Below are 17,470 nucleotides of genomic sequence, written 5' to 3' on the forward strand. Positions count from 1 at the left end.
CTCCATAAGGTTGGGATCCCTCCCTACTATGAACCTAATGGTATTTCGCTTTTAAAATTATTAGGGTTAAAACCAGATGCCGAACATGGTGGATGGTTCAAACATGGCCGCTGGATTATTGCAGCAACACTGTCCCTACCTAGCTCATGAATGCTTGCCTCATCTCTCCCTATGCTCAGCTAACAGTGAAATGGCGGAGACTGCACGGAATGAGGCTTTTATAGGGCTGTGACATCACAGGGAATGGCTACCTGTGGACTGGCTGGCTACACAGCATTATGGGCGATCTCCCGTTCCCAGGCTTCTTAGGCTTAGTTCACATCACCGTTCAGCCAATAGACTATAATGGGATCCGTTAGGTTTCCACTCAGAAGATGATTTTGGAGCGGAGACAAAAGTAGTGCATGCAGGACTTTTGTCTCCGCTTCAAAAATCTTCCTCTGAGCAGAAACCTAACGGACCCCATTATAGTCTATGGGGTCCTTAGGTTCCGTTCGGCTCAGTTATGTGCCAAATCCGTCCTTTCTGTTCTCCTGCTCCTAAACGGAACAGGAGAACGGAAAGGCTGAGCAGTAATGTGAACAAAGCCTTACTTTCACTTTGCAACATGTGCAGCCGTCATTTTAGGAAAACCTGATTCGTTACCATGAAGCTCGAGGAAATTCGGCTTTGTTGAGAGTCAAAGTTTTCCTAAACTTCGGACCGACTTCCGCATTGAATGCTTCGCTCAACAATATTTATAATATACGTCACCCAAATGTAGAAAGCCCCACAAAATAAGCCACAATCCAAATGCACAACCAAATTAGAACAGCACTAAACACGTATTGTGTCAGACCAAATTATACTCAAAAATTCTTTTTTGTTAATTCATCCATTATTAAAAATATGTTTAAAAAGACCGTACTAAGGTCCAAAACAAAGTACTGTCTTTTTAACAATTTTAATAAAATTGGAATTAAAAAATGATTTTTTTTTAGAATAATTTGGTCTGGCATTATACACGTCTATGGATGTTAAAATATAGATGTGTAAAAAAGGTATTTTCTTATAGACCACATTGCCAATATGTGTATATTCTAATATAGCTAATATAGTTCTAATTAGATCCTCTCTGCCAAAAGGATTTTATCAATGACCGACTTAAAAAACTTGGAGGAGACACACCATTCAATCTGTTTTTAAAGAAGGAACTTAGCAATCTTATGTCACTGGTATCTGAAATTAGAAACAATCTGCAGGTGAGTGTCAATGTAGTTTATTCAGTATTTAATGGTCCTTTGCCATTTCATACATTTATATTGTCTTTATACAGAAGTACATTTTTACATTCATGTATTTTGATGTTGAGAAGCCAGGCTGTAATGAACAGATGTGTCTCACGCCTCATGTACGGACACGTATGGTGGCACATAGAGTGTCTGGAGGGTTTGTATTACAGATCTACGGGCACTGCCTCCGTGAGGGGAAATAGATCATTTATGGCAGAAATACAGAGCCGAAACTCTGCCACGGATTGGTCAGCAGACAGGCCCTAGCACTTTATTATTTATTTATATGCTCTTCTTTTAGTCTTCATGCACAAGGCCCTATCCAATATTCAATCCACAAAAAACCCGAATTCTTTCTGTGTGCATTCAGTTTTTTCTCCTCATTCCGATCAATAGAAAGGGCTATTCTCATCTGCAAATATGGACAGGTATAGGAGCTACGCTGATATTTGCAGATCGGGCATAAAGATCCAAGAAAACAACAGATGTGTGCATGGCCCCATAAAAAAGAATGGGTCATTTCGATATCTGTAGAAAAAGAAAAAACTAAATTCACACTGAAGAGAAATTATGGTTGTATGCATGAACCCTTTAACAGTCCCTCGGTATTTATGTACATTAAGGGGGGAATTTATCAGTCCCTGCCCTCCAGAATTTTGGCTTAAAAAAATTAAATCGCACAATAAGACTTTGCAACATCTTGGGCTTACTTGTTCAAAATTATTTTTACAATTTCTATACCACTAACTCCAGTATTGAAAAGTACAGTAGGTGGGAAAGTTGGCATGGATAGTTATGCTAATTCACTCCACTACAGAGTTATCACTTTTTTTAAGTCCCAAACTCACTCCAGTGTGGGGGGGTGTAAAAAACCTGGAGGAGTAGTATTTCTAGACAAAAGTGTTAGGTTTACAATTCTACCAAATTTAACAAACAACATGCAACATTTGAAAAATTTGCCACATAGTACACCAGCGTGGGCTCTAGTACAACAGACTTACAAATTCCACCGTATTTTTATATTATTCAGTAATTCAAATGTTTTTTTTTTCTCCCCATTTATTAAGATGATAAGAAATTCCCTGGAATCATCTGACATTTTAGGAGATCAGCTTTCAGATCCTGACATCATTACCATTGTCCATGAATTGTATCACAAAAAACCTCCAGCACACTGGTGTAAAAGGGCATGGAATTCTTCTTGCCCGTCTGATTGCTCGGTTTCATACTTTATACAAGATTTACAGCAGAGAGTCACACACTTTGAGAAGCTACTTCAGTTTGTAAGTAAATGCACATTAAGCTAGTCTTAACTTTAAAGGGGTTGGCCACTTTTTTTTTGGGCAAATTACCCTCCTGGCCAGATCTGCAAAAGAAAAGCATACTTACCAGCTCCCCAATGCTGGGTCCTGGCTCCTTCGTTCCACAGCCTTGGCTGTCTTGCTCAGGTCCCCCACTGTCAACATCCATTTCGATGACACTGCAGCCAATGGCTGGCCGCAGTTGTAATCTGCCCCCCCTGGCGTCATGGGGCCAATTGACTTGATGCAAGGGGAGCAGGTCACCTCTGCGGCCATTCTTTGGCTGCAGCGGCATCAAGGTGGATGTTGACATGAGGGGCGATCTGAATGAGTGAGCAAGGGAGATAGGAACCAGAGTTGGGGAGCAGATAAGTAGGCATCCATTTTGGAGGTATGGAGAGAATAACATGTATCTGTGATATTTTGTGTTACAGTCAATGTTATTGAACAAAATATTTTCTTTAGAATATTCAATTAGATAAAACGTTTTAGTAGGGGGTCCATTCTTGCAGACCTATTTACTTGAGTGAATGAGATTTGTGGGAAAATTGGAGCAGACTTGCACCAGCAGGAAAAATGAAGTTTTATTCATATGCAAATGAGCACTCGCAAGTGCCCAGGGGCGTCGTTCAGTGTGTAGGTGCCCAGGGGCGTCGTTCAGTGTGTAGGTACCCAGGGGTGGCGTTCAGTGTGTAGGTGCCCAGGGGCGGCGTTCAGTGTGTAGGTGCCCAGGGGCGGTGTTCAGTGTGTAGGTGCCCAGGGGTGGCGTTTAGTGTGTAGGTGCCCAGGGGCGGTGTTCAGTGTGTAGGTGCCCAGGCTGCTCTGCCTTCTTTTCACTTTACTCCTCCCCAGTCTCTGCCTTTGCCCGCCCTCCAAGTCTCTTGCCTCATCGATAAGTCCGGACTTGGAGGGCAGGCAAAGGCAGAGACTGGGGAGGAGTAAAGTGAAAAGAAGGCAGAGCAGCCTGGGCACCTACACACTGAACGCCGCCCCTGGGCACCTACACACTGAATGCCGCCCCTGTGAACTTCGTTTTTCCTGCTGGTGCAAGTCTAAAGAAAAGAACAAATACAATCCTGTATAGGTGTGCTACAGAGCCATGTAAGCGCTGTATATGGCCATATGGAGGTGACAGACTCCCTTTAAGATGCATAAAAGAGAGTGTTATCTGCAAAAGATTTATGATTTTTGTTCAATTTATAGAATAAGAAGGATCACCTTTACCACAACATCCTGCAGTTATAAATAATCAGTTACAAGGCTGAAAGTAGTGTTTCTAGTAGTTTCTTTTTCTTCTAGCTTATAGGAAAGTCTCCATCATAACTTCTTTTTCTGTTCTAATAAACAGGGTCGTGAAAAAATGCCAATATATTGGCTTGGAGCATTTCGTAATCCAAAAGGCCTACTATCTGTACTGAAACAAGAGGCAATTCACAGATACTCAGAGAGAACTGGAAATGTGGACTCAATAGATTTTAAAACAGAAATTACACAAAGAGACAAGGAACATGTAAGTGACTGGTCACTGTACCTTAAAGGGAACCTGTCACCGGTATTTTGTGCATAGAGGTGAGGACATGGGTTGCTAGATCGCCGCTAGCACATCCGCAATACCCAGTCCCCATAGCTCTGTGTGCTTTTATTGTGTAAACTAAACATATGCAAATTAACCTAAAATGAGTCCTGTCCCTGAGATGAGTCAGGGACAGGAGTCATCTCAGGTTAATTTGCATATGTATCAAATCATTTTTTTACACAATAAAAGCACACAGAGCTATGGGGACTGGATATTGCGGATGTGCTAGCGGCCATCTAGCAACCCATGTCCGCAGCTCTATACCCAAAATCCAGGTGACAGGTTCCCTTTAAAGAGGACCTCACCTCTTCTAAAAGCTGTTTAAGCAACTACTTGCATTCCCCATGTAATAATAGTTCTGGAGCATCTGTTCCAGAGACAACCAGCAACCTCCAGCACTCCAGCTATTCTGCAACTACAACTCCCAGAATGCTGCATTCAGTTCTATGGGAGTTACAAGAGCAGCTGAGCCAGTATATATGCTGGGGATTGTAGTTTTACAGCAGCTGGAGTGCTGTAGGTTGCTGATTTCTAACCTATTCTTATGACTATGGCTGTAGCATTTATTTATTATGCCTTTTAGAAGTTAAGAATGACTCGCTAGCTGTTGGCAGTAAACGTCCAGATGGGTGTTACCAGTTGGGAGCGTGTCCCTGTTATCTGTCACTGTCAGTACTGATTGTATAGTGTACAATCAGACTGTGCAGGAACACCCCCCTAACTGGTAACATCCAGGTGGACTTACATTGCAAACTGCTGGCAATTCATTCAAAACTTCCAGAAGGAATAATAAATGAATGGTACAACATAGAGTCGTAAAAATAGATGCCCCAGAATTGTTATTACATGGGTAACACAAGTAGTCACGAAAACAGATCTCGAGAGGTAAAAGGTCCTCTTTAAACATGCCATAAAGTGAGACTGGTGTTGCTGCAGTAGGGAGAATATACAGATTCCAGCTTACTACTTTCACACTTGCGTTCGGGGTTCCACTTGTGAGTTCCGTTTGAAGGCTCTCACAAGCGGCCCCGAACGGATCCGTACGGCCCCAATGCATTCTGAGTGGATGCGGATCCGCTCAGAATGCATCAGTTTGGTACCGTTTGGCCTCTGTTCCGCTCAGCAGGCGGACACCCGAACGCAGCTTGCAGCGTTTTGGTGTCCGCCTGGCCGTGCGGAGCCAAACGGATCCGTCCAGACTTACAATGTAAGTCAATGGGGACGGATCCGTTTTGATGTTGACACAATATGGTGCAATTGCAAACAGATCCGTCCCCTATTGACTTTCAATGTAAAGTCAGGAGTCCCTATTAATATACCATCAGATCGGAGTTTTCTCCAATCCGATGGTATATTTTAACTTGAAGCGTCCCCATCACCATGGGAACGCCTCTATGTTAGAATATACCATCGGATTTGAGTTAGATCGTGAAACTCAGATCCGACAGTATATTCTAACACAGAGGCGTTCCCATGGTGATGGGGACGCTTCAAGTTAGAATATACTAAAAAGAACTGTGTACATGACTGCCCCCTGCTGCCTGGCAGCACCCAATCTCTTACAGGGGGCTGTGATCTGCACAATTAACCCCTCAGGTGCCGCACCTGAGGGGTTAATTGTGCGTATCATGGCCCCCTGTAAGAGATCGGGTGCTGCCAGGCAGCAGGGGGCAGACCCCTCCTCCCACCCCTGTATTTAACTCATTGGTGGCCAGTGCGGCCCCCCCTCCCCTGTATTTAACTCATTGGTGGCCAGTGCGGCCGGCCCCCCCTCACTCCCTCCCCTGTATTTAACTCATTGGTGGCCAGTGCGGCCTCCCCTCTCCCCCCCCTTCCCTAATTAAAATGACCGAACCCCATCATTGTTGGCAGCGGAGAGTTCTGATCGGAGTCCCAGTTTAATCGCTGGGGCTCCGATCGGTTACCATGGCAGCCAAGATGCTACTGCAGTCCTGGCTGCCATGGTTACTTAGCAATTTTAGAAGCATTATACTTACCTGCGATGTCTGTGACCGGCCGGGCACTCCTCCTACTGGTAAGTGAAAGGTCTGTGCTATAAGCAATGCGCCGCACAGACCTTTCACTTACTAGTAGGAGGAGCGCCCGGCCGGTCACAGACATCGCAGGTGAGTATAATGCTTCTAAAATTGCTAAGTAACCATGGCAGCCAGGACTGCAGTAGCGTTTTGGCTGCCATGGTAACCGATCGGAGCCCCAGCGATTAAACTGGGACTCCGATCGGAACTCTCCGCTGCCACCAATGATGGGGGGGTCGGTCATTTTAATTAGGGGGTGGGGAAGGAGGGGGGGGCGGCCGCACTGGCCACCAATGAGTTAAATACAGGGGAGGGAGGGAGGGGGGGCCGGACGCACTGGCCACCAATGAGTTAAATACAGGGGAGGGAGGGGGGCCGCACTGGCCACCAATGAGTTAAATACAGGGGAGGGAGGGGGGCCGCACTGCCCACCAATGAGTTAAAAAATACAGGGGAGGGAGGGGGGGCCGCACTGGCCACCAATGAGTTAAATACAGGGGAGGGAGGGGGGGGGGGCGCACTGGCCACCAATGAGTTAAATACAGGGGAGGGAGGGGGGCCGCACTGGCCACCAATGAGTTAAATACAGGGGAGGGAGGGGGGGGGGGTCTGCCCCCTGCTGCCTGGCAGCACCCGATCTCTTACAGGGGGCTCTTATAGGAGCGGATCCGTCTGTGCAGACACCAGACCGATCCGCTCCGAACGCAAGTGTGAAAGTAGCCCTAGGGCCTTTGTCTTCAAAGTGTTCATGTGCAATCACTCTACACTGAGATAAATGACATGAAGGTGGTGTGCACTAGACAAGCTGTAGGTAAGGCCTCTTGCACACGACTGTATATCTTTTTCAGTATTTTGACATCCGTGTGCATTCCGTTTTTTGCGGAACGGAACAGCTGGCCCCTGATAGAACAGCACTATCCTTGTCCGTTATGCAGACAATAATAGGACATGTTCTATCTTTGAACGGAACGGAAACGGAAGGCATACGGAGTACCTTCCGTTTTTTTTTTGGCGGATCCATTGAAATGAATGATTCCGTATACGGAACGCAAAAAAAAAACGGAATGCAAATGGAAAAAAAAACACTTTCGTGTGCAAGAGGCCTAAAGGGTTTCATTCACACTTGAACATTTTCATTAGTATTTGTAAGCCCAAACTATCAAAAATGTATAATGGAAAAATCTGCACCTCTTCTGTGTTTAGCTTCCACTTTTTAGCTTCCAAATACTATTCAAAATACTGTCAGATACTGATATAGAAAAGTTGCAAATATTGTCGTACATCCCACATTGCACCAAAATGTATAACTTTTCATAAGAAATGCTAGTCTTTGCAAACTCCCTCTTTGTTTTACTGTATGTAGACCATGCCTTTAAAACAAAAGCTGCTTTGTTATACAGTTTTTGTGGTTGTCTTTAAATTTGTTTAAATGGTACCAACATCCTATCCTGGTGGCCAAGTGGCATTTACAGCAAATGAAGACTATTAGGACCAGTATGACATCTAGTTCAAATTCGAAACTTGTGGGTACAATGCCAGATTTCTGATTCAAAACTGAGATTGGAATATTATTATTTTTATATAAATGTATCTGATTGTCTTCTTGGCAATGTGTTTCATTTTAGATTAGAGATCCACCTCAGGAAGGAATTTTTGTACATGGAGTCCATCTTTGGGGAGTGCACTGGAACAAGACTGATGGAGAGATTGTGGATTCACCTCCAAAGCATAGTCTGAATATCTTACCCGTTATTCATTTGCAGTGTTTGCCTACATCAGAAAAGTCTGGGATTCATGATACCCAAAAATCAGATACATACTTATGTCCAGTGTATCTTTCATCCACATCTAGAAGAGAGCCAGTTTTCACTTTAGACATTCACAAAGAAAACATTGCTAGTTCTAGGTGGGCTCTGAGAGGTATGAAAGCAACAATACATCCCTTTTGATGTATTCTCCATTCTGCATCCATAGTAATATATACATTATATATATATATATATTGAAATTATCACTATATTATGTTTATACATGTAAGACAGATCTGGAAATATAAAATAAAAACTGCTTTTTAATGAAAATCTTGTGGTTCTTTCAAATACCATAGATTTACTAAGACCAGAATTTCAGTCTTAGTAAAGTCAGATGGAGTACCAGTACCTGAGTGGGACTAATAGTGACAAAAGTCCCACTGATATTTCAAGATTCAAAGCTGCCAGAGGCCCACAAAATGAAGTGTAGGGAAATATCCTTTTAAAATATAACCTTTATAAGATATGCAATAAAATATACACCAAGGGATGCATCAACAATACAAAACATATATAAGGGGTTTCTGTGATAGATGCCCCACTGCTGGTAGAGCTAAGGTAAGCACTGAAACTGCTGCGCCTATGTGGACGCAAGCAGTCTTACCTAGAGCAGAGGTAAGCAATGGAACTGCTGCGCCTGTATGGACGCAATCAGTCTTACCTGACCAACAACAATACAAGACATAAAATTGAGGGGTTCCGTGATAGATACCCCACAACTGGTAAAGCAAAGGTAAGCAATGAAACTGCTGCGCCTGTGTGGACGCAAGCAGTCTTACCTGACCAACCAGGTGACCAGGATCGGCGTGGCGGGGAGTTGGAGCTTTGGTCAAGCTGAGTGTAGAACAGAGAAGCAGTCACGGGAGTATGGATGCTGTGCCCTATATCACCCTATACACTTGGTAGGAAGGGGGCTGCTCCCATACTGCCTGTCTACACAGAGCACCCGCCCTGAAAAGGACGACCCCGTCAGGATACCTGTCCCTAGTTATGGACCTGGTCACTAGTCTTTTGAACATAAAATAACTACAGACCTCCCGACGTGGCACGTTTCTGTCGTGTCGACTCCTCAGGGGGATTCAGTACATGTAGAAAAAAGAAGAAACGATAGGTACCACATGTAACTGCAGATAGCAGGTAAGCATATCCCGCAGTCAAATGGTTACACTAAAAAAGTAGGCTCAAACACTCAAGATAAGAGCCTGAGAGCAGACATCCATGATGCAGGATTGCCGTGCTGCAGAGGGATAGATGCTCCTCTGCTCGTGGTGTGTGAGGATCTGGTGATCCTCGCTAAAGGTAATATCCCTATGGTTTAGGGGGTTCCTCAACCAATACCAGCCACACTGACACATACCTTATTGTAGTTTAAATAGAGCCCAAACGTGCCTCTTCCTGGGAGACCGCCCTGTCAGCATCTGCGTCGGCGTCCGACGTCACGCGCATGCGCCGCACCAGACGCCGATACCACATGATTACAGCGGCCAATCAGATCGGGAGGCGGAGGGTGTGAGCGGTTACCTAGGAGACTATATCAACAGGAAGTAACCGCACAGTACGTCGCTTGATAGAAGCGTCTGTGATAACGCTATGACACAAAATCACAGCAAGAATCACTGACATTTCTTGCAGGAATACAAGGACAAGGACAGGTTACAGAGAATTATGGGCATGAGGCCAAGTGGATTTGAAATAATAAGAAAATAGGTGTTTCATGTGAGTTCATCCCATCACTTGGAATAGGATGCCACTATTAACATGGGATATACCCTTTTTAAAGGGGCCATCACCGCAATCTATATGAAGCACCCATAATCTAGCCTTTCATTGAGGCCACGAGGTGCAGATGTTTTGAGATGGAAAATCCATCTGGATTCTTGTTGAAGTAGACACCTATCCCAATCACCCCCTCTCAAGGGAGGCTTAACAAGATCGATACCCAGGAACTTCAAGGAGGCTTTACCATTATGCACAGTATGTACGTGTTTTGAGATTGGGGTGTCTCGTTTGTGTGAGATATCCCCCATGTGCTCCCCTATCCGCCTCCTGAATTCCCGTATCGTCTTGCCTACATATTCAATCCCACATTCACATTGGATCCGGTAAATGACCCCTCTAGATTTGCAGTTAATGAAATGTGGGATTGAATATGTTTTGCCTGTCACACTGCTCACAAAGGATTTCGTAACTTGTATGCGTTTGCACGCAGATGGAGTAACAGGTCACGTGCCTCTTAATAAATTTGGTGCAACTTCTGGCTGTCTGCACCAAAACTGAAACCATAGCTGGTATAGATTTCAGCTATAATTATGTAAATGATAAATTTGTTGGGCTGCAAAAGGCCATGCCGCTCACATTTAGCCCAAACTGCTTTCTTGCCAATGTTGGAAGTGGCAAGAAATGTAGGTTGCAAAATATAGTGCAAATATGGTGTGTACCATCATTTCTGACCTTTTTATGTCTATGTAAGTTTCTGATGACTATGTGGCAATTAATGTTCTGTAATGTGCAACAATTAAACAGTACTCTTTTGAGTGATTTATGCTGCCCTAGCTGAAAGGATATCATAAAGGGAGAGATGCAGACTTGTATAAAAAAAAAAAAACATTAAGTCCATCTGATGCCGGCAGAAGTAAACGCTAACTTGCATATATATTTTTTCAGAAATGCAGACCAGCATACTAAGTGGTCTCCCTACTGAGAAAAAGAAAAAGCACCCCCCAAGACCCCGACAATGGCCACTAACCAGAGCAATTTTCTTGTGCTTTTGGAAGGAGAACTGACTTGCATGTCTCTTGGAGTATTACACGTGGATCTAGCAGCCTTTGGACTCATGCACACGGCCAATTTTGTAGTCCACAAAATGCGTATCTGGAAAACACGGAAACCAGCCGAGCGCCTGTCGTAATTTTATTTTATTTTTTGCACTCCTTCACAAATGTCCTATCCTTGTCCGGAAAACGGACAAGAATATTACATGTTCTGTTTTTTTGCAGGGCCGTGGAATGGACTTAAGGATGCAGACATGAAATGGTGTGCTGTCGGCATCTTTTGCGGCCCCACTGAACTGAAAACACGGTCGTGTGCATGAACCCTTTATAGTTCTAATGATTCGGGTAAATCGATTTGTACCCAAATAAAATTTAAAAGAAAATAGTTGAATTGCACCCAAAACTAATTTTAAGAAATTTGGTAATATCTAAGATAGATAGAGTTAAAAAAAAACAGATTTAAAGGGGTTATCTGGGAAATAGTATTGATGACCTATCCTCTGGGTAGCTGTGTAGAATGAAATGGCCGGCACTGCTCCTAGTAGAAGATGGAGTCATCAATGCCAAATTAGGAGATTTCTTGATTAATCAATATCCGATTACCCCAGTGTTTTACACCTTACCCAAAGTGCATAAATCCATGACCACACCTCCAGGTCGTCCCATTGTGGCATCGACTGACTCCATCCTGTCTCGCCCAGCAATCTTCTTAGAAAAGGTGTTGACCCCTTTGACCCAGACATCACCATCATACATACGCGATACAGGTCATTTCTTATCTGAGATTCATCTTTTGGTAATAGATAGGGACTGCATATTAGTCACATTTGACGTATGCAGTCTCTATACCTCCATAACACATGAGAAGGGACTTGCAGCCATTGCAGAACTGTTAGAAAAAAAATTATTTTTCTTTTACTTTATATGTGCTGGCTTCTATCACTCTTGAGTACAGTACTTGAACAAAACTATTTCTTATTCCAAGATTCCTTTTATCAAAAGCGCCGCGGGACCGCGATGGGATCGAATGTTGCACCGCCGTACACAAATAGCTATATGTCATATTTCGAGAGTCATTTTGTTTATTCTGACCCATTATACACACAGCATTGCATTTTTTGGCGTTGTTTCATCGACGATATTTTTTGCGTATGGCGGGGCGACATTCGATCACTTATGGAATTTGCTACCCACCTGAACTCAATCTGGGCAGAGCTACAGTTTGTTATGCACTATGACATGGATAAAATTTCCTTTCTAGATACATGGGTTCTGAAAGGGAAAGAGGGTGGATTACACACTGATTTGTTCACAAAGGAGACTGATCGCAACAGTTTACTTGCATTTTCCAGCAGTCACCCGGTCTCTACAAAGAAATCTATCCCTTTTTCCCAATATCAGCAGGTTAGGAAAATTGTTAGCAATCCGGAGGTCTGTGAAACTAGGCTACAGGAAATGACAAGTACATTTTTAGCCAGAGGTTATCCTAGGCAACTTCTACAGGAACAGAGGAATAGGATAGATACTCCACAAAAAATCAGGACAGAGAAGCAACCACGCATTCCATTGGTGGATTGTGTTAACTGCTCAAGCGTGATCAGGGGGACTCATTTTTCTCACCCACATTCTGGGGAGAGAATTCCCATAAGAGGTGTATTCACGTGTGATAGCAGATTTGTCATTTATATCCTGAAATGTCCATGTGGACTACTATACGTGGGTGAAACCTCTATGAGAATTAAAGATAGGCTGAGCAAACAAAAGTCCACCATCAGAAAGGGTAATTTATTGCTCCCCGTACCATACCATTTTCATGAGAGCATACAATACAATAGCATACCATAGCACAATTACGCTACCAGGTGATTGAAAGTGTTCCATTATCCCGCCGTGGTGGTGATCGAAATAAATTGCTTTTGAAAAAAGAAGCGTATTGGATCCATCGTTTGCAAACAATGGAGCCAAGAGGTTTGAACCGTGAATACAATATAAGCAGTCTGATCTGATACTTAAAATCCTTTTTTTCTTCCTTTTCAGTGGAACTAATTATGGGATTTTTTCCATTGCAACATATGGAGACTCACGGAGCTTCCCTATCTATTAATGTATCTTGTCAGGGGGAGGAGTCAGTGATGTGACGTCGGTTCCTTTGCATTTGTTTGTTATTTAAAGGGAACCTGTCACCGGGATTTTGGTTATACAGCTGAGGACATGGGGTGCTAGGTGGCCGCTAGCACATCCGCAATATCCAGTCCCCATGTAGCTCTGTGTGCTTTTATTGTGTAAAAAAAAAACGATTTGATACATATGCAAATTAACATAAAAGAGTCATATCTTACTTGTGTGACCAGAGAAGAGTCATATTTTCAAGCTCTGACTCATCTCAGGTTCATTTGCATATGTATCAAATCAGTTTTTATACACAATAAAAGTACACAGAGCTATGAGGACTGGGTATTGTGGATGTGCTAGTGGCCATCTAGCAACCCATGTCCTCAGCTCTATACACAAAATCCTGGTGACAGGTTCCCTTTAAGACATGTCATGAGGATACTTGTGCATAGTCTGATGAAAGCACTTCTGAGTGCTGAAACGCGTCACTATGAATTAATATGTGACTAAAATTAAATTCTGCATCAGAAATCAAGCGCGAGTGCCGGTCCTTCCTTTACAGCTATCCTCTAGATAGGTCATCAATATCAGATCGGCCTCTTACTAGGTCATGTAATGTCACCGTACACTGGTCACATGGCCTAGTTGCAGCTCAGCCCCAATCAAGTGAATAGGGCTGAGCTGCAATACCAAGCACAGCCATTATATGATATAAGGTGCTGTGCTTGGAAAGCTGCTGGAAGCCCGCAACGCTCACCAGAGCTCCAGAGTGCACAGCGACTCCCTGAAACAGTTTCACACTAAGCCATCAGGTTGCTGCTCTGACAGCTGGATGAACAGCCCTTATCTGGTCATAAACACTTATTATAGCTAAATTCTTAGCAAATTAACGAGAATATGGCTTAAATGAGTGTTTGAGTTGTCAGAAGTTCAGAGATAAAGGCTATACATCCAGCCGTCAGAGCAGCAACCTGACGGTGCAGTGTGAAAAGGAATGTAAGATACTCTGCAGATAGGCTGAAATTTAACCCTGTACAAAAAAAAAGTAACATTTTTAATAAAGAAAAATAGAAAAAAAAAAAGATTTTTAGCCCAAAATGAGTAAAATGCAGTCATAAAAAATAATTGTCCTGTTCAAGAGGTTTCCTCGAGATAAAAAAGCATGCAATAATGTGCATAAAGATGAAACATAATTCATATTAAAGATATTAAAACACTGCAATTTTTTTAAAGGAAAGAAAGGAAAATAATACACAGCATTATACATTTTATTGAAACAACATTTTCTGTTCACATGTGTAACCTTGACATGATTGTTTCTCTTCTCATGTATGAACAATATGGCTCAAGCTCTATTTAGTCTAAGCCCAGGTCTACACTTAAAGGAGTATTCCTGTTTTTATTTTTTTTGCTTAATATAATAAGAAATCCTACAATTTTGTAATATACATGTATTTACAATCCTGCATATATAACTTTCTTATATCAGGCAGTTGACTCCTATGGGCAGTTGACTGGTATAGCCCATGTTTCGGTCCTGTGTAATGTATCCACGGCGTAACTGAAACATGGCATCAGTCATGTGACACTCTTCCCATCATATAATCCCTGATATTCAGTAAGCAGCAGTGTTACATGACATACATGTGCTGGATCAGGACACATTCATGTGATAAGTGAATAGGACTAGTGGTGGAATCATGATATTATTTTGGTTATTGCCTCTAAGTGATGTTATAAAATGAATAAAATGGACGTCTGTCTCTAGGTGATGTAAAATCGCTGCATGTCTCTAGATGATGCCATAAAATGGCTGCCTGTCTCTAGATGATGTCATGCTATTAATAAAGTTTATAAACACAGATCTACTTCCATACAGACACAGAGACCTGATGTTGCAGGTAGTCATTCCGTACATACTGTACATGTTCTGCCCCAATACACTGCAATTCATCTATTAGATACCCAGGCAGTTAACTAAAAGCCAGGTCACATGATTGCTCACATGACTGTCGCCATGTTTAGTACTATACAGCTCCATTATGGACCATACCATTTTTTTCTTTAGGCAGAGGCTACTGTATGGATATAATAAAGGTCTGCAAACGACATTTTAAATAGATGTATAATCGAAAATTGTGTCACATCATATTCGCTACATAATGTAAATGAATGTAATCATTAAAACTGGAATACCCCTTTAAAATCACTGCGATTTCTTCAGATGCGGTCACATAGCAATATTGCATATGATTTATTGCAAACAATATGTGGTCACCTTTTGTGTGTATGCTTGCACATACTGGGGATCTTTTGTCACATATTATTTGCTGACCTTATCTAATATTAGTATGGAATCATGTCCAGCATAGAAACACAGCCTATTATATATGTGTAGAGTCCTCTACGATAGATTGTATAGAAGCCCATGCTTATTCCTCTAACCCCATGCATGCCATATGGGCTGTAACCTCATCATCACATTCAAAAAATGATATATGTATGGACAGACGCCAGATAAAAGTACACAGCGTTACATAACAAGACATTCAAAATCCCCTGATAGTTGGAGCAAAATAAATAAGTCAATTAAATATATACCACACTTTACTCTCCTACTCTGAGAACTTATATTAATAAATTAACCCATCAGATTTCATGCTCTGTGCTTATATGTTATGACAAATAAAAAAAGCACATGTGTAATGATATGGCTCAAGTCCTTTATCTCTCCTGCCACCTCATGTTGAACCTAACAGTGTCCATATTGATACACCCAGTATTACCAGAGCGCCTTATTCTTCACACGCTACAATATTTTTGAAATTTTTCATCAGATTACTTAAAAGCACCAAATAAAGGGTTATTATTGTACTAAAGCAGACATTATGGGGATCATTTAGCAAACTGGTGTAAAGCAGAACTGGCTTAGTTGCCCATAGCAACCAATCAGATTCCACCTTTCATTTTCCAAAGGAGCTGTCCGAAATGAAAGGTGGAATCTGACTGGTTGCACTAGTTTGATAAATGACCCCCCTATATTTTTTTCTTTATCTCTAAAAACCTCTAATTCTAAAACGAGCAGTAAGACAGACATTAGGACAAGTGAAAATGGTTAACAACGCACAATAATTGTAGACAGCAGATAATACACTCAGATGTAGAGGGTCTGTCACTTTTGATCGGAGGACCACACAAGTAGATAGTACTACTTAAAAGGAGGCACAATGAACATCGCTGACAGTAAACCCATAGTCCTCATATGAAAACAGAGATCACCATGCCATGTACTCTTGCTCTTGTCTTATGGTGAATGTCCATGAAAACCACCTTTTTATCGTAATAGCTTCAAAATTCTGCATCAATTACTTTCTTAAAGACCCACTCCCATTATATATTTTATTCTCTGGCTTGTTAGAAAGGCAAATGATGTAAACTGTAGTAAAGGTAATGTCTTTACCGATGGCTGTATATCCGCTCCCTTCTGGTCCTTAGCTGTGTCATGCGGCGGACACTCCGACTCTCTAACTGGCACAGCGTCTGGAGGACAGTAAGTCTGTGAAGGTTCTCATTTATCCAGGTCATGGTATATCTAGATCCAGTTGCCTTGATTTATTCTTTACAGATGGAGGACAGTAAGTCACTTTCTATATTCATTCCTATGAGACTAACAATGAAGCTATAATATGAATAGATTCAGAAACTGGCTTCCTGTCCACACTTTTAGGGGTTGTCCGGGTTCAGAGCTGAACCCGGACAAACCTCTATTTTCACCCAGGCAGCCCCCCTGACTTGAGCATCGGACCAGTTCATGCTCTAATGCTCTCCTCTGCGCTGGGCAAAGGCTCTTTTGTCTACAATAACACACTTTTGTCTACAATAACACAGTGTGTTCGGTGACGTCACCAGCTCTGATGGGCGGGCTTTAGCGCTGCTCTAGCTGTTTTACTGGCTAGAGCAGCGCTAAAGCCCGCCCATCAGTGCCGGTGACGCCACCGGGCTCTGTGAGCTGCCGAAAGAAGAGGCTTCAGCGCTTCTGCAAGGGACCCGGTACGTCACTGAGTCTAAGAAAAGTTCACTTCCGGCTAAGAATTTCCTATAAGAAAACGGGGCTTTAGAAACATGTGGAAAAGGTAAGACATGTATGTATGTCTGTTTAGTACCGGACAACCCCTTTAATTCGCTGTGTGGGAATGTCAAGAGATTTGGTCACATGACACATCTGAGGACCAGAACAAAGTAGATAACGCACAAATACAGTACAGAGATTACCTTCACTACAATTTACATCATGTACCTTTCTAATGGGAGAGAATAAATCGCTTGCAAGATTGGACCTGTATTTTTATAGCAATTACAGGTCCAAATCCCCCTGCATAGACAAATGTAATAATTAAATAATAATTTAAAAAAAATTCTAGCTGCCTGTAACCACCACTAGAGGGGGCTTTTGCAGTAAGTTCTTAAATTCCCTCTAGGTTGCAGGGAACTTAGAGCTTGTCCTGCTATGACGATATATTGTATTGAAACATAGCACAGGATGTTGACCCTAAAGCTATTCACATTAGCAATACAAGCACTAGTTCTCTCCT

At 42.4% G+C, this 17,470-nt stretch overlaps 1 protein-coding gene across 1 annotated transcript in view; it reads left to right on the forward strand.

The window, feature by feature from the left end:
- LOC120998141 (dynein heavy chain 5, axonemal-like) overlaps positions 1-8,181 on the forward strand; it is a 268,121-nt gene extending 259,940 nt beyond the window's left edge. Inside the window, 4 exon segments of the mRNA XM_040428685.1 lie at positions 1,125-1,241; positions 2,339-2,554; positions 3,921-4,082; positions 7,810-8,181. Coding sequence (XP_040284619.1) covers positions 1,125-1,241; positions 2,339-2,554; positions 3,921-4,082; positions 7,810-8,133 — 819 coding nt within the window. The 3' untranslated portion in view covers positions 8,134-8,181.
- The last annotated feature ends 9,289 nt before the right edge of the window (positions 8,182-17,470 follow it).

Source organism: Bufo bufo, chromosome 4 (genome assembly GCF_905171765.1).
Source record: "Bufo bufo chromosome 4, aBufBuf1.1, whole genome shotgun sequence".
Lineage (NCBI taxonomy): Eukaryota > Metazoa > Chordata > Amphibia > Anura > Bufonidae > Bufo > Bufo bufo.